The sequence below is a fragment of the Bos grunniens genome, chromosome 23, assembly GCF_055505025.1.
Source record: "Bos grunniens cultivar Pamir isolate PY7600 chromosome 23, Bosgru_T2T1.0, whole genome shotgun sequence".
Lineage (NCBI taxonomy): Eukaryota > Metazoa > Chordata > Mammalia > Artiodactyla > Bovidae > Bos > Bos grunniens.
In genome coordinates, this window is record NC_141187.1 from 16,319,032 (window position 1) to 16,339,472 (window position 20,441).

Here is a 20,441-nt window from a genome sequence, read left to right on the forward strand (position 1 = left end):
CAACCACCATCAGCCCTCCCTTTCATTGCCTACTCTCCAGTCTTCACCTGAGACTATTCCTGGATATTGGACTAAAAAGGCAAATAGTCTTGATGATTTGATTAAATACTTCTCATGAGTTTAGCCTATAGTTGATGATAAACACTTTGTATCTATTGAGACTTCCCAAAGACTCTGCTTATACCCCATTTTATCTGACTTTTAAGTATTCAGCTTGGCACTTAGTTACAGATACTGTATTTTTGAAGAAGACTGCTTGAGGATGAGGACCTGAAATTATTTTCTTAGTGTCTCTCCTACTTTTTCCTCCTCTAGAAAGACAGCAGAGTAGTTGCAGTGATTGTCTTTAGGTAAAAATCATTTTGTGTCTTATGTTATTTCATTGTTCTTATTTTACTTTATTCTAGGTCCAGGGGCAGCCATTAATGGTACAGGTCAGTGGAGGTCAGTTAATCACATCAACTGGCCAACCCATCATGGTCCAGGCTGTTCCTGGTGGACAAGGTCAAACCATCATGCAAGTACCTGTATCTGGGACACAGGGTTTGCAGCAGGTGAGTGGTATTAAAAAACAAAAAAAAGAATTTTAGAATATCAGGATAGAAGTTTTAAGAAATAAGTTGTTACAAATTGAAAATTGATATTGTATTTAATTGCTTCTTACCTTCCTTTTGCATTTAGTTGCATTTAGTCAGTTTCCCACCTTTGTAGTGTCAGTAATAGAAAGCACAGCCATGGAGAAATAGGACGTTTCTGGTAAGGACTAAGTATTAGACATGATCTTGAATCAATGTAGGTAATATAAAAAGAGAGCTTGCTAAGTCATTTCAGTCAAGTCCAGCTCTGCAACCCTAAGGACTGTAGCCCCCCAGACTCCTCTGTCCATGGGTTTCTCCAGGCATCAGTACTGGGGTGGGTTTGTTACCAAAAGAGTATGGAGGGTCTGGCTGCTCACTACTCAAAAGCCAGTAAACAGGCCAGGTTGCTGGAAGGGACACAGGGAAGTTTGCTTTGTTTCAGATGCTGGAAACCAGGGAGGGGAAGGGTGGTGGACATCTGTCCAAAGTCCGACTTTCTCCCCACCTCCCTGCCAGTGGCAACCAGTGAGGCAAGAGCTTTTATAAACAGGAGGGGTCTACATGCAGGAACAGCACAGTCAGCTCTGACAGTCATCTTCAGATTGCTGTTCAGTGGCCCAACCACCATCATCTTCGTTGTTTTAGGTGTAGTTAATCTTCAGCTCCAGGGTCTGTTTGTTCCCATTTCTTTGTGGCCAGTTCTTAGAATTGTGGCAGCTCATATCCTGGTTACAGTCTGGTCATCATGTAGTTAACTTCTCCACCTGGTGTTTTATTGTCTATAAGACAGCTCACAGGATATAGCTCAGAATATTACCTGTAGACCTTGAGAAAGAACAAAAGGTCCTTGACTATGCTTAATGACTACATTACTATTATTAGTCTCCTTTGACTGTTTTCCTTTGTTTCCACATTTCTCACTTCTCTATTTAAACTTACTGTTTGACTCAAGTTTTCCACAGACAACAGGCAGGCAGAGGACATGGTTAGGGGCAAGGACTATAGAGTCCTGTTCCATTTCAGGTTGCCATGCCCTCCTCTAGGGGATCTTCCCAACCCAGGGATCAAACCCACATCTCTTATATCTTCTGCATTGGCAGTCAGGACCTTTACTAGTGCCATCTGGGAAGCACTTACAAAAAGAGTATCTAGTTTAATAAAAGTCATCATCAATGTGTTCTTTGTTGGCTCTTCTGGGCACTGAGGGGGGAAATGTATAGTCTGCTTTGGAGATTGTTGTTTTGGGTCAGAAATATTATCCTTTTCATTTCCTTCCATGTTATTTATAACTTATCTAGCCAAGTGATGAAAATATTTCAGTCTAAGCCTATCACACACACCTCAAGCTATACTTAGAGCAAAATTTATAACCTTGAATATTTTAAAAGAACTGGAAATAAATAATAATTTTTTTTTTTTTAGGAAGTTAGGACAAGAAGAAAATGAGCAAAAGATAGGTTAAAATTAATGAAGTAGAAAACAAAAATGTAAAAACTAAGTAAAAGCTGATTCTTTAAACAGACATGTAAAGTAGTTAGGTAAATTCACTGGAAAGACTGATTCAGAAACAGAAAACAAAAGTAAAATTACAGGCATTTTTATCTCATTGGCAGAAATTTAAAACACTGATTATATCCAGTGCTAGAATGGGTGTAAAGAAAATGAAGTACATTATTTTTGTTGATTTTCGAATTGTAAAGTCCTTTTGGAAGGTATCTCGCGCTTGAATATTTAAGCCTTTTGATGTACCTGTCCCACTTAGGAGAATCTATTCTGTAGGAAGAAAATATAAATATGTAGGAAGAAATATACAGAGACATTTATTGCAGCATTATACTAGCAAAAAAAAAAATTGTAGCCTGAGTGTCTGTTGGTAAAGAATCGATTGAGTACATCATACTGTATTCATATGGTGTATTATGTCCTTGAACTTCCTCGGTGGCTCAGTGGTCAAGAATCTGCCTGCGATGCAGGAGGCGCAGTAGACTCGGGTTCGGTCCCTGGGTTGGGAAGATCCCCTGGAGAAGGGAATAGCTATCCACCCCAGTGTTTTTGCCTGGAGAATCTCATGGACAGAGGAGCCTGGTGGGCTACAGTCCATAGGGTCACAAAGAGTCGGATACGACTGAAGTGACTCAGCACACATTATGTCCTTGTTAAAAAGGATGAACTGTTGACTTTGGGGGAAGGGTTAATAATGAAGTATTTTTAGTGAGAAATAATTTACAGAGAAGTATATGCTTAAGTCATATCACCTTTGTATTAATAACTAATAGCCAGATCCCAGTGAGTGTGTGTTTGTATATATATATATATGTTAATGAACTTTTTACTAAAATTTTCTAAAGCTGCTTATATCTTCTGTGATTTCATTAATATCTTCATTTTTCTGCAGTAATGTAATATGAAGTGAAGTGAAGTTGCTCAGGCATATCTGACTCTTTGTGACCCCATGGACTGTAGCCTACCAGGCTCCTCCATCCATGGGATTTTCCAGGCAAGAGTACTGGAGTGGGGTGCCATTTCCTTCTCCAGAGGATCTTCCCCACTCAGGGATCGAACCCAGGTCTCCCACATTATAGGCAGACTGTCTGAGCCACTAGTTGAAAAAAAATTGAGCCATGCTTGATAACCAAACTTTTAAGTTTTGCATATTCCCTTGTAGTTTTGTGCACACCTCTTGGGCATAGTTATATACAAGCATATAGTTTTATTGTTGTATTTTTGTTTTACTTTCTTTTATTTTTAAATTCCTTCATAATAGTCATTTTGATGAATCAGAATTTGTAATTTTCACTGTGTACTTAGAGATTTTTTGTGTTTTTTTTTGCTTTTTGCTTTTATAGGTAAGGTTACTATAAATGTATTTGAATTTTATAGCTTTATTTTTTTCACTTGAATTTAATCTTAGGGGAATATTTTTGGGAGTGGAGGAATTGGTTGGGCAAAGGGTAAGGTCATTTTTAAGGCTATTAGCATATTTTTGCCAAGATAGAGTTGTAGTCAGGATTAAAAATAGTTTCTACATTTCTCCATGCATAAATGTATGAGTCTTTAAATACACTTCAGCGTGCGTGCTTGCCTCAGTTTCACACTGCTATTTCATTTCTGTCCTTCCTCTCAGTGCCTCCTCTCCAGTCCCCCCACTTGGCACGCCCTCTTCTCTGTTGAATAGAAACAGTGGAATACAGAGCTAGGAAGACTGTATCAGGAATGCAATGCCCTGAATTCATTTGCAGGTCTGCCATTAGACAGACTTTTTGCTCTCGGCCAAGTTCTTTGATTGTTGGTTTTCTCATTTGAAAAATGCAGTTTATATCAGGTGATTGCTAGTGTTCGTTTCAGCTGTAAATTCTGTGGATTTTGTAGGATTTTTGGCCTTTAAGAGAAGACATTGAAAAGATTATCTTATTCTCCTCACTCCAGGCAGCACTGTTAACTAATCAAACCATCTTGGAAAAATTATTTTCTGTTAATGTTGCATGACATGGCTCTAGGTATGATTCCATAGCCTTCCATAAAACACTTAAAATTTCAATCCATTTTTATTAGAGGTTACTTTAGTGTGTGTTTTTTTGAATAACCATGTCTTTTAGAAGTGTACTTCACCTTTTTTTGAATTGTACCTTCTGTTTTAGAATTCCAGTTAAACCTAGGCTCTCTCCTTAGATTAAGATCCATGGCGTGATATAGACAATGGAGTAGAGAGCCAAGTAATGGGAGTAGAGAGCCAAGAAATAGACGTAGGAATATTGGAAATTTGTATATAACAAAAATAATATAAAGTTTCAGTGGAGAAATGGTTCAAGAATGGTATCAAAAAGGAAAGTTGATCTCTACCTCATACTGTATCAAAAATACTTGCTTAGATAGATTACAGATCTAACTATAAAAAAAGCATACTTGGAAACTTATATTCTGTTCATAGGAATATTTTCTTTATGATGTGGGGTAGAGAAGAATTTCTTAAAAACCAAAAAAAAAAAAAACCATAAAATTTTATAACTTAAAAATTTGGTGTATGTCAAAATATATGGTAAAATAAAGGTAGAAGACATAATTTGGAGAAGATATTTTTAACATTTAATGGGGTTTGTGTCCAGAATACATTTTTTAAAATTCTTTATATGTGTTGATATGAAAGTTACAGTGGAATAGAAAAATGGGCAAAGAATATGAGTAGATAGAAGAGGAAACCCTATTGACCAATAATAGGTATTCCTTGCTATCCAAAATAGGTAGAAATAGATCGAGATAACCAGAGAGATTTCTTGTTTGTTTATTTACCAACATTTTCTAATTTACCAACATTTTCTAATTTTCTAATTTACCAAGTTAAATTTAAGTGTTGACTGCAGAGGTATGTAATATGAAAATACCCCTTTCTGTACAAAATCTTTTAAGGATTTTATGTGTGTGTGTATTTATAGAATTCCAGCTGGAAAGTTTAAAAGTTACTTAATAATTTTTTTCAATATTTTGTTATAAAAAACATCAGACATAGACACAAGCAAAGAGAATGATACGGTGAATCCTCATCACCCATTTTAACACACAAACTAGTATTTTACTGTTTAAATCTATTTTCATCTATTTTCCCTGACTCAAGGATTATTTTGAATATATACATTACCATTTCATCTATCAAAAATACTTCAGGGTGTATTTTTAAGTGAATAAGCTTTTAGAAATATATTCCCAATGCCAGCAATATCATCTTTAATATCATCCAGTATCCAGCAGTGATCAAAATTCCCCAGTTTCATAAATGGAAAACAAGCTCTCTCTAATTCATAAGAGAGCAGAACAGGACTTGTGTTTTTTTTCCTCTCCAGAGCAATTCCTGCCTTCTAGATGAATTTGAGTAACTAACACTCCAGGACCAATGGAGACCAGTGTCAGCAGGGCACTAATCTTGGTGTTCTCTTCTGCAGATACAGTTGGTCCCACCGGGACAGATCCAGATCCAGGGTGGGCAGGCCGTGCAAGTGCAGGGCCAGCAGGGCCAGACCCAGCAGATCATCATCCAGCAGCCCCAGACAGCCGTCACTGCTGGCCAGACGCAGGTAACTCCACTGTCTCTCCACGGCATCAACAGAGGAGCACAGCTGCTTTGGGAGGGTCAGACAACTGGGTAGAGTATTTCACATGTAGTAGAAATGGGGAAGAAAACTATCACAAAAATGCCTTTTTCTTAAAAAGCACTGCGTGGTCCTTTTTTCTTGTGGTGTCTTTGGAATTATTAAATTGTGTCATGATTTGTTTCCTCCAGACACAGCAGCAGATTGCTGTCCAGGGGCAGCAAGTGGCACAGACTGCTGAAGGGCAAACCATCGTCTATCAGCCAGTTAATGCAGATGGCACCATTCTCCAGCAAGGTATGAATGCCCCGCATTTCTGTTGGACTTTTGGGGGCATCCTGTTCATCTTGAGCAAATGACTGCTTTAGAAATTTTGTGGTGACCTCTATACAACGTACTTTTAAAACAACAACAAAAATGATTTCCTTTAAGTGTCCGTTGATTGTTAGTTCCTTGTCACCAATATGTGACCAGTGTTGACTCCATCTGTAGGAGAAAACTACAGTAGCTGTTAAAGGCAGCCACTATGACCCTAGGGATTATATAAGATTTTTATTCTTTCTAATAACTGTTCTCTAAATGGAAGATTAGAAATACGGAGTTTCTTTCGTGGTAGAGAATATATCACTGCTGCTTTTTTTGTTTTTCCCCCTGGCCACTTCATTATTAATTTATTCCAGAAGACTTATATGACCACTGTGTATGTAGCACATTACTGAAAACAGTTTTCTTCTCAAAGACACTCTAGTCTAGTAAGCGAGACATGAATGTGACCAAATAAATACCGTGCAGAACCCTTGTTAGTGGTATGTCTTCTGTGACTGCAGGTTTGACTTTGGATTAAAATTTGGCAGTAGACAAAATCCAGTGAGTGCAGGCAGTGTGCTCTCCTATGACCAGAGAGAGCCAGAACAGGGATCGCTCAGAGAATGATGGACACATCCTCAAGTGCTGCTGTTGAAGTCTGGGGGCTTGGCATGCCTGGTTTAATTTTAAGATTTAGTCCTGTAGCTGTCTGACTCATTGTCAGTTTAGAGTAAACAGTTTTTTAAAAATCTGCATCCTGAAGCAGGTCATTTATAAAAGAACAGTGGCTATAGCTGAAGTCAGACTGACTTACAGAAAAGGAAGCCTCCAAAATATTTGGTCACCCATTGAAAACTTTTTCAACTCTGTATGAGTAGTTTTATCAGAACTAGAACCCATATAGTTACTAACATCTCTAAACTTGTGATTACTTGGATTATATACAGCAAGCAAGGCAGAGAATGGAAGAGTGCCTTTTCTCCCCTTGTGCTAAAAGCCCATGTTTTTCCAGGATTAATACATGTGTGCCAGATAGAAGAGGGACTAACTTTGTTCCCTTCTTTCTGTATACCTGTTTTTTTGTTTGTTTGTTTTATGTTTTATTTTCTTAAAGTTACAGTCCCTGTTTCAGGCATGATCACCATCCCCGCAGCCAGTCTGGCAGGAGCACAGATTGTTCAGACGGGAGCCAACACCAACACAACCAGCAGCGGCCAGGGGACGGTCACTGTGACGCTGCCAGTGGCAGGCAACGTGGTCAATTCAGGCGGGATGGTCATGGTAAGAAAACTGCTTTTTCATTTCATTGTCTATAGTTTATTTTTCCACGTATCTTTGTCTTTGAAAATTTCTTCAGCTTGTATTTTAAAATCTCTCATGAAGCTCATGTATAATCCTGACCTCTTAAGACTGAGATTCTTAAGACACAGTGGTCTACTTTTACAATAAACATTACAGTAAACCATAACTCATTCTGTGCACCTACTGTGTGCCAGAGACTGTTCTACGTGCTAGAGATATAGCAGAAGAAAAGCAGATGTAAACATTCACTTTTCTGAAATCTTATTCATAAGTGAAATGAAGAGAGTTATAGACTGCTAATCTTTGGGAAGTAGAAAATATACGGCCCAAAGGGGGTGAAACAAAGTTCAGAATTAGAAAGGTGTAGTCAATGGAGAAGGCAGTGGCACCCCACTCCAGTACTCTTGCCTGGAAAATCCCATGGACGGAGGAGCCTCGTGGGCTGCAGTCCATGGGGTCGCTAAGAGTTGGACACGACTGAGCGACTTCACTTTGACTTTTCACTTTCATGCATTGGAGAACGAAATGGCAACCCACTCCAGTGTTCTTGCCTGGAGAATCCCAGGGATGGGGGAACCTGGTGGGCTGCTGTCTATGGGGTCACACAGAGTCGGACACGACTGAAGCGACTTAGCAGCAGTCAATAGAGAAACCAAAAAAAAGGTATGATGTAAATATATTGGGAAGAGGGGAAGGAGAGTTGACTGTAAACTCATATGTCAAAATAGTGTGTCAGTGTACAGTACCTAAAATGGGTAAGCTAAGAAAGAACAAGTATTAGAAACCTACACAGAAGTGGAGGAGTCCACTAGAAGAAACAATGTAACCATTTAAAGTTGTTGTTATTGGGAAGGTAGCGGAACCGGATTTGTTGCGGAAAATGTGGGTTGAATTGTATGGTAAGTTAACAATTATGTAACTAAACGCTGTTAGCATCACTGGGTGGATTTGAACCTACCTTCCTTTGTGTTCCCTTGTGCTCTTTTACTGCCTGTGATTACTGTTCATGACCATTAGATGGCAGCAGACATTCTTAGAAAATGGAGCTGTGCGTGAACAAAAACCTGGACAGGGTTATATTGTTTCTCAGCGTGGGTCCTTGGCCCCCTATTACAGAATCATCTGGAACATTTGTTTAAAATGCAGGCCTTAAGTGTAAATGTTCTCCAGGAATCTGCATTCAACAAGTACCCTATAAAGGTACTCGTCATAGCATTCAGAAGAACAGGGACCAAGAAATTGTTTCCCATGTCCATACTTCATGTTACTACTTAATAAGCTCTGATTTTGCTCTTCACACAGATGGTACCTGGTGCTGGCTCTGTGCCTGCAATCCAGAGAATCCCTCTCCCTGGGGCGGAGATGCTTGAAGAAGAGCCTCTCTATGTCAATGCCAAACAGTACCACCGTATACTTAAGAGGAGACAAGCTCGGGCTAAATTAGAAGCAGAAGGGAAAATTCCAAAGGAAAGAAGGGTATGTATAACGCTGGGACGGATACAGGATGAGAACAGCAGGGTTCTACTTTTGAAATAACCTTTTATGTGGTTAGTTTCCTGGAGTACCTTCCAGACTTTGACATAAGATAGCTGTTACCTTTTGTAATGGTACTTATTATTGCTATATGGAGCTGCAACTATAACATTTAAAAAATAACTACAACATAAATAGCATTTTATTGTTGTTGTTGTTGTTTTTAATCTTCCGTAAAGTCCAGAGGTGGACTTACTGTCTGTCCTGGTGGCTCAGACAGTAAAGAATCCGCCTCCAGTACAGGAGACCCAGGTTTGACCTCTGGGTTGGGAAGATCCCCTGGAGAAGGAAAAAGTGGTTACCCACTCCAGTATTCTTGCGTGGAGAATTCCATAGACTGAGGAGCCTGGTGGGCTACAGTCTGTGAGGTTGCAAAGAGTTAGACATGACTGAGCGACCAACACAAAGTGCAGAGACCTATTGTCCTGGGCTGTGGCAACCCTCAGGAGCATTCCCCTCCCATCTTACTGTGTTGATTGCTTAGTGTGCTGTCCGTAGTCCAAGATGACCACTGGGCTCTAGCCAAGGAGCAAAAGGAATAAGGAGACTTTCTTTCAGGGAAACATTCAAAAAGTTCCATAATCACATTAGCCAAAATTTGATTACATGGCCACACTTACCTGAAAATAAGGCTAGGAAATGCTGTCTCTTTAATGAGACTGTACCAGCTAAAATTTGGTTTGTTACTGAAGCAAAAGGGAGGATATGTATTGGGGGGTAGGTGGTGATCACTGCTATATCTTTGGGGAATCTGTATTTAGTTATTACTCATTTGGCATTTACATTCTTGTGATAGTTAGATACGGTTAGCTGCTGTTTGTGTTTTCTCCAAGATTTCTCCATAATACAAGGTCATAATTGCCCCTGGTGGCTTTGATCACAGCCATTCTAAACTTTTGAGCATTGGAGAGCTCTGCTGCTTTTAGCTAGTAACTTGGTTTTTCTTGTTTTAGAAATACTTGCATGAGTCTCGGCACCGTCATGCCATGGCACGGAAGCGTGGTGAAGGCGGACGATTTTTCTCTCCAAAAGAAAAAGATAGTGCTCATATGCAGGTAAGAGGATTTATACCTTTTATTCTTAGCTTTGTTGCCTTGACTCTTCTTGGGTGGAAGCCTTCACAGTGTCCTCTTGCTATTTTCACACTAGGGTCTAACCAGTCTGTAAACTAGATGCAACATTGTGTATCTCAGAGTCCCTTTGTTTTTAAAAGAACTAAGGTCTTTGATCCAGTGGCCTTTTTCCTCTGTCTTTTCCAGTTACTACTATTAATTCCTTCTTGAAATTCTCACTTTTTTTGATTTTCAGAGAACAAGTTTATTCCCTAGTGTAGTAGTAGCAGCAGCTAACACTTAACTGCTGTGTGCCAGCCATTATGTTAAGCACTTTCATAAGCATTTTATCATTGAATCTTTACAACAGCCTTGACCCCCATGAGGTAAGAATTATAGTTTCTGTTTTACATTTGAATCTGAGGTTTAGAGGGGTTAAGTCATTTGCCTACAGTAAAATATCTAATAAAATGGTACAACTGAAATTCATACCTAGGCTGTGTAATTCCAGAACTTAGTCTATAGCCATACTGGTTCTTAATCTAATTTCACTGATTGTATCTTACTGGCATTTCTAGTCAGTGTGTCCAAAGTAGAACTCTTGGTTTTTATTTTATTTTTAAACCTAAACCAGACATTGCTCTCAATAAGTCGCACGTCCCTTCACCCAATTATTAAAGCTAGAGTTGTCCAGTTTTGAAGTCCTCTTGGTTTTAACTCTGTTCTCTGAATCAGCTTACTTTTTCCCTCCCACCTGTGGTCAGGCTAGTCTAACCCTCTCTTTGCTTCAGTGAAGGCAACAGCTGTCTGGTCTCCCTTCTTCCCCTCTGGTGCCCCCTCTAGTTCACTCTCCACATCTTAGTGTATGTATCATATCACATCACCAGCCTGCTGCCTTGCACGCCTGCCCTTTTCCATTTGCACGTACTGAAATCCAAAGTGCTTACCATGGCCAGCCCGGCCCTCCCTGTAGGACCTAGCTCCCGCCCACCTTTGGCTTTATTTCCTCCTGCTTCTCGGTCTTCATGCTCTTGCTCTACTGTTCAAGAACCTCTGTCTTTAAAATAGCTTGTCTGTAAAGCTTTTCATGCCATCCTTTTGCATGACTGTCTCCATATCTTTTACGTCTTGGTTTCAATCTGAGGCTGTATCCAGAGGTCTCTTCTACTCCATTATTTTCTCACATCTTCCTTTTGAGTGTAGTAATAATCATTTTATTTGTGTAACTGTGCAGTGGTTGTCTACTCTAGACTATAAGCTGTGTAGAGAGTCAAGAATTGTTGTTCCCCATTGTATTTAGCATAATACCCATTCAAGAATGAGCACCAGTAAAGTTTTGTTGACTAGGCTCCTCCCATTATTCTGTTCCTCCCATACAGAAGCTTTATTCTGAAGACCCATCACATTCCAGCTTTACTGTTGTCCAGTCCGTCTTTATAAGATAGTGCTTTTTTAATCTCAGTGCTTAGTGCATGGTGAGAACTCAGTAAATGTTGGTTATTGGTCTTCCTCTTTGATCAAGACTCAGCCTTTTGTCCTACCACCCCTAGAAATGTTTCAGCTTTTTCTTGGATCGTGCCAGTTGAGGCTTCAGAGCCTTGGTGTGGAGGAACTGAAGGTGGTTGTTATATAGTGGGTTTTTGTGTACATGGTAGCACTGCATGGCTTGCAGGATCTTAGTTCCCCGACCAGGGAGTGAATGTAAGCCACAGCAGTGAAAGCACCAGACCCACCACTGGACTGCCAGTGAACTCCCAAGGACTGATCTTCGTCTTGACGGTGCAGGTTTTTTGTAAAGGGCAGGCAGCAGGCAGACTTTAGTGGAAAGAAGATTAAGTCGGAGCCAAGAGATTTGAGAATTAATTCTTGCTGGGCTTGTCACTAACTTTTTGATTCTAGTCCAGGCTTCAGATTTATCTGCAAAATGAGTAGATTAAAGTAAATAAAATCCAATGTCCTTTCCAGCCCTGCCAAGTGCTCAGTATTTAAATAATAAAAATATACAATATCACTTGGTTTCTCTAGGTCTTTTAGCCACCTAGGGATCCTTAATCCTTAAGTGTGTAGGGCACAGCACAGGTGTTAAAAAAGTGAGATACTCTTCAACTCTGGAGTGTTCTGTCATGGAGTGCCAGGCCAGACTTGAAATCTTTTTCTAAGAATAAGTATGCAGACATAGTGTTTGTGTACTTCCTCTTGGTGATAAGTAGTGAGAGCCATGAATTCCCAGTTGCTTTTGCAAAGGACTTTTTTACTGTGCTTTCTTTTGTAGGATCCAAATCAAACCGATGAAGAAGCTATGACACAGATCATCCGAGTGTCCTAACCCCAGGCCATGTGATGGAGCTGATCAAGGCCATATTCCTCACAGTTTCCCACTGTTCCAGGGAAAATGATCAACTCGCCGATGGGACACTGACGATCACATTCTGCCCTTTTCTACAGGACAGAAACCACTTAGTTTTTAATAAGTGGCTCAGTATTATAATTGCAAGGATGTCTGGCAATCTGAAGTTGCAAGCCTTGTCTCACCCTTTCAGTCAGGACTTATCTCAGACTGTTGCTGACATTGACATTTCATGGATTGGGATGATGCAAGGGACTCATGCCAGCCCAGCAGCACACACACAGCACTTGTGTTGACTGGTGACGCCAGCCAGCCATCTGAGCAGAGGAGAGCAACCTTCTCAACCTAACTGCAACTGGGGAAGCTGCAGCCCATTACTTCCCACAGATTCTGAACAGTACCCATCCCTCTAATAGGGGATCTGAGGCTGACTGATGGACCTTTTCTATTCAGAGATGGTTTCCAGGCAAGGAAGCTCCATCTCATGATATGGAAACAATAAATTCTGAGATAATTCATCTAATCTGTGGTAATAATAAGAATCTCTTCTACCCAGATGATAGATTGGGATTTTTGGACTCCCGCCAAGAAAAAGCTAACTCTGGGGATAGATTGATATAAGATTCAAGCACTAAAAACATAAATTGCTGGATCTCTTAGCTTTCACAAGGTGTGGTCTACTTGTCTGTCTGGTGACAGGTCATATCGACCATAGTTCTTGCTGAGGCTACTTGTAAGATGATTTTGAGGGTGCTGGACCTTGAAACTGCCTTTCCTTAGTAGAAAACAAAATTATACAACTTCTGTGCTGAAGTACTGAGGACATGTACAGTAACTCCAAAACAGCAAAACTAGAGATTTTCAATCATAGGCTTTGTGACAGCATTTGGGGAATAGAAAGGTTCGTATGTGTTTCAGTCCAGAAGGACAAAGAGTAGCATATATCCCTTGTGATGTCATATAGCATGATTCGCCAGTGGATGGATGCCTGGGATGGATCATTATAATGAAGAGAAGAATTTACATTTATACTATAACCTTTTAACAAGCATGGAAAGGGAAGTCTGAGATTTGACCCTTGACAACTTCTGGAAAGCACTGTTCAGTCAAGCTAGCTGGGACATAATCCAGGTTGCCTGCTAGAGTGTGAGGTGGATGTTGGCTTCACTCCTGCTGTGCTTTGTGCTGGCCCAAGAGAGTGAACATTCTCATTCTTCCCGTGGCAGCTGATTCTTTGGTACCAGTTTCCGTTCGTTTCCCCTTTTCTCCATAGGTCTTGTGCAGAAAGGCTTTCACTTTGCATCCATGTTCTGGGGGTAAAGTACAGATTGGAGATAGAGATTCCTGCAGGGTCAGGAGCAGGGCTGAAGCCCCCAAAGTAGGCTGTGCCTCAGAAAAAAAAAATGTTTCTTTTCTAGATGTGGAACCCTGGGAGAACTAAGGTGATTTCAGAAGAGTTTTTGGGGTTTTTTTTTGTTTGTTTGTTTGTTTTTAGAAACAAGGAAAACTTTGTAATTCTTTCCAAGAACATTTGGTTTCAATTTTAATACCAAGACTAGGGATTGGCTCTTCCTTTGATATCACTCTAGCTGTATTAAGAGGGAAAAGAAATTAAACCCACCAAAGAAAACATCACAAAAGGAAATCAATGTAATGGTACAAAACAGAGGTACAGAGCTGTGCAGAGAAAGCAGGAAGTGAAGTATCTCCCTACTCCCTTGAGTCTACTCATCTGACCCTTTGGTGTTGACTTCATTTGGTAAGCCCCATCTTCAGATGACAGATTACTAAAAACAATGAGGAGTTTTTATCCTTTGGTTTTGTTTAGGAGTCTTCAAGATGCAGAGTTCAGAAGAAATTCCTCAGAACTAATTTCTAGTACTTAAGCCAACAACAGTTCTAAAATGCTATTTATTTGTGTCTGTAAGATTGTACATATACTACCAACCTCATACTGTTGTGGATTATTTTCTCACAAATTTGGGTTTGTTTTTTTTTTTGAATGCTTCAGTTGTCATTTTGTCATTGCATTTCAGACAGCTCATGACCCTTTTATTGTCATTTTAGCACATAATAACCCATAAAGTGGGGGTGAGGTTTGGATTTTTTTCTTTGTTACTAGAAGTTTTTTGTTTTTTTTTTTTTAATCCTCTCCCACCTCTCCCCCCACCCACACCCCTCAGATACTCTAGAAGTTCTTTTATTCATTTGTCCTTGTGACTGTAGTGATGCAAAAAGAGTGAATGGATGAGTGGAATAATTGGTTTAATACATAGTTATTTTAAGTGCTTTTTTTGGCAGGATAATTGTAAATGTATATATTTTAATTGCACTGGTACATTGAACATGTCAGTGTCTATACCACTGGACCAAAAGACCTTTTTTAGAGCATTCTTCTGGCTAATGGATGTCTGGTAATAATGTCTTGATTTTCCTTCGGGACTCAACTACATAGGAGGATTTGGGTTTTTTTCCCCCTCAGCAGTGGAAGAAGCACAGGTGATGGATCATTGATGTCATTTCAGTTGTTACTTTTTAAAATAAATATAAAAATGCTAAAAAGTGTCTTGAATTTTGAGGAGTCTACATCCCATAGGTTCTGGATTGTGTTTGTTATGTATTGCAATCTTTGTAAACACATGTGCTCCGTGGACAGTGTGAAACCAGGAGCTGTGTGTTGCCCCTTCACCTCTTTTTCTGCTCTTTGGCCCTCCCACTCTACTGAGGAGATACTGCTGTCCCCTGTGGTTGATCATTTATTTGATATTCTCACTGGACGTGTTCATTAAGAGGCAGTAATTCCATGAGTAAAACTAGCCCTTTGTCACCAAAACAGCATTGACACATGTAGAACTAAACAGTGAAGATGTGGTTTTTAATTTCTTTATGCAGAAAAACAGATGCATTTCTGTGATTGTTAAAAATCTATAATATACTCATCCTTTTATTGCTTAGTATTTTAACAAATACGACCCACAGACCGGCAACCTCAAATAGTACCTTTTCACACAAAAGTGCGAGAGAAACGGCTCGGGAAATACTCCCATGATACCGAATGACCTGGCAGACAACAAAAACGGAAGAAAAGGACTGCCTGTGTTAAACAGCCTTAGTCTAACGGTATTAAAAAACCATTCTGAGTTTGCTTTCGTCAGATGCCAAATGGAATTCGTCCTTAGAAACTAAGATGACCCAACTTTCAATGCCGGTGAAATGAAAAGGACCGCCCTTTCGATACTTGTCCCAGTTGATCAGTTTTATTGTAGAAGCATTTTCATGTTTCAAACATTTTAAAACGTCAAGTTTTGCTCCTTCGAAGACACCGCCCAGTCCGCCTTCCCGCCCACCGGAAGCCGGAGCTAGTGCTAAAGCGCTGAAAAACTAGCGAATGGCCCCAAGTGAGTCCGCACTGATTGGTTGGTGGGAGGGACCAGTCAGGGCCGTCGTTGAAGATTGGCTACTACGCGGAGGGACCCCCGTTTCCGGTAACTCGACGGGCAAGCCCGCCGCCGCCATGGCAACCGCCAAGCGGCTGGCGGCGCCGCCTCTATGGCCAGTAGAGGCCAGGTTGGCGGCGCTGCTTCCCGACCTACTGGTCTTCAGGAATCCCAGGGGATCTGAACCCGAGCTCGCCACGGCCCAGGGCGTCCTCCTTGGCGTCCACGTGACGGGTGAGGGCGAAGGGAGACGCGTCGCTCTCCCGACCTGCTGGAGGAGTAGCCGTTAGGCTTCAGCTCGTCTGGGCCGCGGCGGTTACGGGCGTGGCCGCGGGGTGAGCTAAGGCGGAGTGTGTCTACACTTCTCGCCGCCTCCGCCGAAAACTAGAGGGCCATTTGCAGAGCAGGAGGACGCCTTTTCGGACGACCTGGCGTAGCCCTGGAATTCACTTCAGCGACGATGTAATTGAGACACAGAAAGGGGAAAGGATCTTTCAGGGTCATATGGCAGGCTTTGAACCCAAGTTATTCCCAACCTTGAGCATTTTCCATTAAACATTCTGCTTCATCCAGTGATTCTATTTGCTCAGTTAATTCCTATTTTGAGTCTGTAAGTAAGTGCCCGCCATTGTTCTAGGAGTTAAGACCCAGCAGAGGGGATTCGCAGGTGGCGTTAGTGGTACAGCTTGCCAATGCAGGAGATATAAGAGACCTTAGTTTGATCCCTGGGTGGGAAAGATACGTATGAGGAGGGCATGGCAACCCACTCCAGTGTTGTTGCCTGGAGAAGCCCATGGACAGAGGAGCCTGGCGGGCTGTAGCCCATAGGGTTACAAAGAGCTGGACAGGACTGAAGTGACTTCATATGCGTGCACAACTGCTATGAGAGTCATTTATTTATATCATATTTATGGAGCTAAGTGTGTCACTGATATGAAAATGAGTGATTCGGGTGTCTGTCCTAGAAAAGCTCTCCATGAGTTTTCCATAAGGCTTTAATCCATTCTCCTTGTCAGTGGTTTCTCTGTCCCTCACGTGGGGCAGGGGGGAATGCCACAGTTTCCCTGGGCCAGGGAGCCTTAAGAAGGTGTAATGGGAAAGCACTAGCTGGATTTGGATGAGTCTTCACCATGGGCAGCTCCTGGAAACATGGGGGAGGGTGGCCCTCTGGACTCCCAGAGGGAGCAGCAACCAGTCTGGCCTTGAGTACTTGCTAAGCAACATCATGTTAAAAGATAATGAAATGACTCATCTTGAAGAGGAGAAGGAAATGGCAACCCACTCCAGAACTCTTGCCTGGAAAATCCCATGGACCGAGGAGCTTAGTAGGCTACAGTCCATGGGGTCGCAAAGAGTTGGACACGACTAAGCGACTTCACTTCACTTCACTTCATCTTGAAGAGATCTTCGGTTTTACTGGCCTGATGTGTGGAGGGAATAGAGCCTAAAAGTTTAGGATTTGCAGCTAACATAGTGATTTTTGCTTTGGTGGTCAGGGTTTACAGCATTAATGGACAGGTTCAGCCTGAGCTGCAAGTTGGAACATGACATGGACAGACTGGCCCACATCTTCAGTTATTACATTAGTGACATCGTGGAGCGTGAGTGACTATTGTGGGGGAGGAAAGAGGTGTGGTGCTGGGCCCCTGAGGGTTTGTAACAGAAGGGGACCTGGGGTACTTTAAAATGCACACTAAAAGTGACATCCTTTTAGTGTCATTCATCCTTAATATCTTTTGGTTAATATCTTAATATCTTTTTGCCACTGATGAGCTAGATCTTTGCCTGTATCTGCCATTATACCCAGTTTCACATCATGTTGACTCATCCTGTTCAGAAAGGGGAGGAAAGTGCTGCTTTTTACTTTATATATTTGTATTTTATTTCAAAATAAAGTATTCCTCAGGTTGTCTCTTCAAACTGTAATATGTATCTCATGTGTATATCAGATAAAACATACAGAACACCTTCCCATTCTGTTATTGCATTTTGATCTGTTGAAGTAGGAATGAGTGTTTACTTTCTGCCGTGTATTAAGTTTGTGGATATTTGCCTAATCTGGAAGGGAGAGGGACTTTTCATTTGTACAATAAACATGTTCTGAGTACCATCTCTGTGACATACGTTGTAATAAGTGCAGGGCATGCAAAAATCTACTCTTCAAAGAGCTTTGAGTCTAGTTAGGTCTACCTAACATAAATTACTCTGGCCCTATACACTTTAGTACTAATATAACATTGCCTTCCTTTACTGACAGAATCCTGTTGAGTTATATCATTATTCTGAGATTCACCAGAATAATTACTTTGTGGCATTTCCTTTAGCCATGTAAAGTGACTATTTGACTGCCCCTGTACCCCTGAGGAACAAGTATAAAAGATTTTTAGAGAATTCCCTGGTAATCCAGTGGTTAGGACTCCATGCTTCCAATACTGGAGTCCAGGTTCAATCCCTGGTCCAGGAACTAAGATCCTGCAAGCTGTGGGGTGTGGCCAGAATTTTTTTTTAATTTAAAAATAAAGTCTTTCAGTTGATTTCTTCAAGTTTGGACGAAAGGAGGAGATGGAAATCATGTATCATGTTTGTATTATAAGCAAGAACTGCTGGGTATTGAAAACAGATGGGAAAATAAAAAAGCTGCAGTACCTGCCTACCCCCGTGGAGATTGTATTATTGGGAACTAATGGAGGATAGGTGTTAAGAATGGAAGCTGGAAGAGGCATTTGGAGCAGTTGCAGCAAGATAATGGAGATTTTATCTAGGTTAGTGTTTCTCAACCTTGGCAGCACATTGGATGCCACTTAGGAAGCTTTTAAAAATCCTGTCTAGACTTCACCCCAGACCAGTTAAATTAGAATGTCTTGGGTGAGGCCCAAGAATGAGGATTTTTAAAGTTTCACAGGCAAGTTCAGTATGCGGTAAAAGTTGAAACCATTGGTCTAGATATATGGCAATGAAGGGAGCTATATGGAGATGATTTGAAATACAAATATTTCGCAGTTCAGCAGACAGGATTTTCTAATGTATCAGATTTCAGTGGGAAGCAGTGAGGAAACGGATTCTCAAGTTTTCTGACTTTTGTAACTGAGTTATATGGTGGAATCACTGAATCGTGATGGGAAAGATGGCTTTGAGAAGGAAAATTAAGGGCTCTATTTTAATAGATTGAGTTTAAAGATGTTAATAAGTTAATAAGTCAGTCATTCAAGGGGAGAAATGAAGTTAGTAGCTGTGATTGAGATGGAGCTCAGAGAATAGATCTGTTAGAGTTGAAAAGTGAATTGATGGCATGAAGATATTACAGTTAATAAATGATTGAGTCTGCATGGGGCGAGTGTAAATAAAGAGCCTAAGACTAAGCCTTAAGGAATTCCAGGGGAGGATTTTGATAACCGAGAAAGAACCTACAAAAGAGACTGTAAATCAGCCAGTCAGGTAGGATTTTGTGGTATTTCTGAAGACTAAGTGGAAGTAATGTCTCTAGAAGAGGGCCGTTCTAGCTGGGTTGAAAATGAAAGGGTATCAAGTGCAATGATGTCAGAAAAGTAGTGAATTTAGCAAGATGAATGCTGTTGATGATAATTTTAGTGAATTGGTGGAAATGGCCAAATTGGAATAAACTGAGAAGAGAATGGTAAAGAAAATAAGCATGATTAGGATAGGAGGAAAAACTTGTGTATCACCAGTCTCTTGAGAATTGTTTTGCTGGGAATATAACAAAAATGAGCTAATAACTAGAGAAGAAAACAGTCAAGAATACATGGGTTAATTTTGTTGTGCTTTGGTGTTTGTTTTTTTTTAATATATATTAATGGGAATGATGAAGTAGAGAGAAGATAAGAAAGGGAGTGAAGTTTTTAAGAAGGTGAAAGGGACTAGGATCCAGAGAACAAATAGAATGGCTTTGAAGATAACTTCAAAGGGTTTTTGAGGAGGACATTCCCGTTTTTAGAGACTACGGATATAGGAACCACGGATTTGCGGGAGAATTTAGAGGAAAGAAAGAAGGAGTCTGAGCTTTAGAGAGAATAAATTAACCAGAAAAAAATTGGAGGAAAAACTCAGTAGGCCATTCTTTTCATCATATATGACTCTGCCCGTGATCTGGTATATCTCTGATTTATGACTCGTTTTCCTCTCTCTCCCTTACTTGATTTCAGATGTGCTCTGTTTTGGAGGAGATATCCTAAATATCACAGGTATTTTTCAGTTTGTTTTTTAGTATTTACAGCACTGTAAGTTAAGAAGACTATATTTAGATGGAATTTGGCATATAGCATTGTTTGGTTATTTAACATGTACTGGGCCCTGGGAAAGCAAAGATGAGGAAGGCACAGTCTCTGCCTCGGAGGATCTCTCAATTTAATGGAAAAGCCGTGTCGGTAGTAAGCTCCCATGTCCTTTACATTTTGTTCAGATTGAATGACAGGAAAATAAGTACCTATAACGCATTCATGAGAAAACTGACGAAAAACTTGGTCACTAATAGCAGAAGCTAAGTATACGATAGGGAGAGAAGTCTAGCTTGTTTCTCCTTTCTGGAGAACTCTTATGATCATTAACAGCTATCTGCCATAGAGTTGGCCTATCCTTTCACTTAAATTTAATAAAACCGCTTAAAAACTTAGAATTCAACTTGAATGTAATCCTACATTTTATGAACTTGTTAGCTAGTACCTCTCCTCTTTCTGTTAATGTACTGATGGAAAAAAGAGAAAGGGTTACCAGAAATAGCCTTAGTTTTAAGAACATTTCAGCTTCTACCTAGTAATGTTTTTAGCTGATTAGTTTTGAGGATCTAAAGT

The 20,441-nt window shown here is 40.5% G+C and overlaps 2 protein-coding genes across 38 annotated transcripts in view; both read left to right on the forward strand.

Annotated features, from left to right (window-relative positions):
• The window catches only part of NFYA (nuclear transcription factor Y subunit alpha), a 24,112-nt gene extending 11,390 nt beyond the window's left edge, over positions 1–12,722 (forward strand). For 10 of the 19 annotated variants that reach the window (XM_086370678.1, XM_086370682.1, XM_086370681.1 and 7 more), the window contains 7 exons: positions 408–554; positions 5,513–5,644; positions 5,851–5,956; positions 7,080–7,246; positions 8,570–8,743; positions 9,754–9,855; positions 12,125–12,722. In XM_086370678.1, coding sequence (XP_086226804.1) covers positions 408–554; positions 5,513–5,644; positions 5,851–5,956; positions 7,080–7,246; positions 8,570–8,743; positions 9,754–9,855; positions 12,125–12,178 — 882 coding nt within the window. In that variant the 3' untranslated portion in view covers positions 12,179–12,722. The remainder of the gene's footprint in view (positions 1–407; positions 555–5,512; positions 5,645–5,850; positions 5,957–7,079; positions 7,247–8,569; positions 8,744–9,753; positions 9,856–12,124) is intronic. The other 9 variants (XM_086370685.1, XM_086370688.1, XM_086370687.1 and 6 more) reach the window with 1 other exon arrangement.
• A 2,712-nt stretch (positions 12,723–15,434) lies between these two features.
• The window catches only part of LOC147346768 (adenylate cyclase type 10-like), a 39,076-nt gene continuing 34,069 nt past the window's right edge, over positions 15,435–20,441 (forward strand). For 7 of the 19 annotated variants that reach the window (XR_015152717.1, XR_015152718.1, XM_086370660.1 and 4 more), the window contains exons 1-3: positions 15,435–15,870; positions 17,133–17,237; positions 19,797–19,835. Coding sequence is in view for 8 of the 19 variants with exons in the window: in XM_086370660.1 (XP_086226786.1) it covers positions 15,588–15,870; positions 17,133–17,237; positions 19,797–19,835 (427 nt within the window). In the remaining 11 variants the exon portion in view is untranslated. The remainder of the gene's footprint in view (positions 15,871–17,132; positions 17,238–19,796; positions 19,836–20,441) is intronic. The other 12 variants (XM_086370662.1, XM_086370666.1, XM_086370664.1 and 9 more) reach the window with 9 other exon arrangements.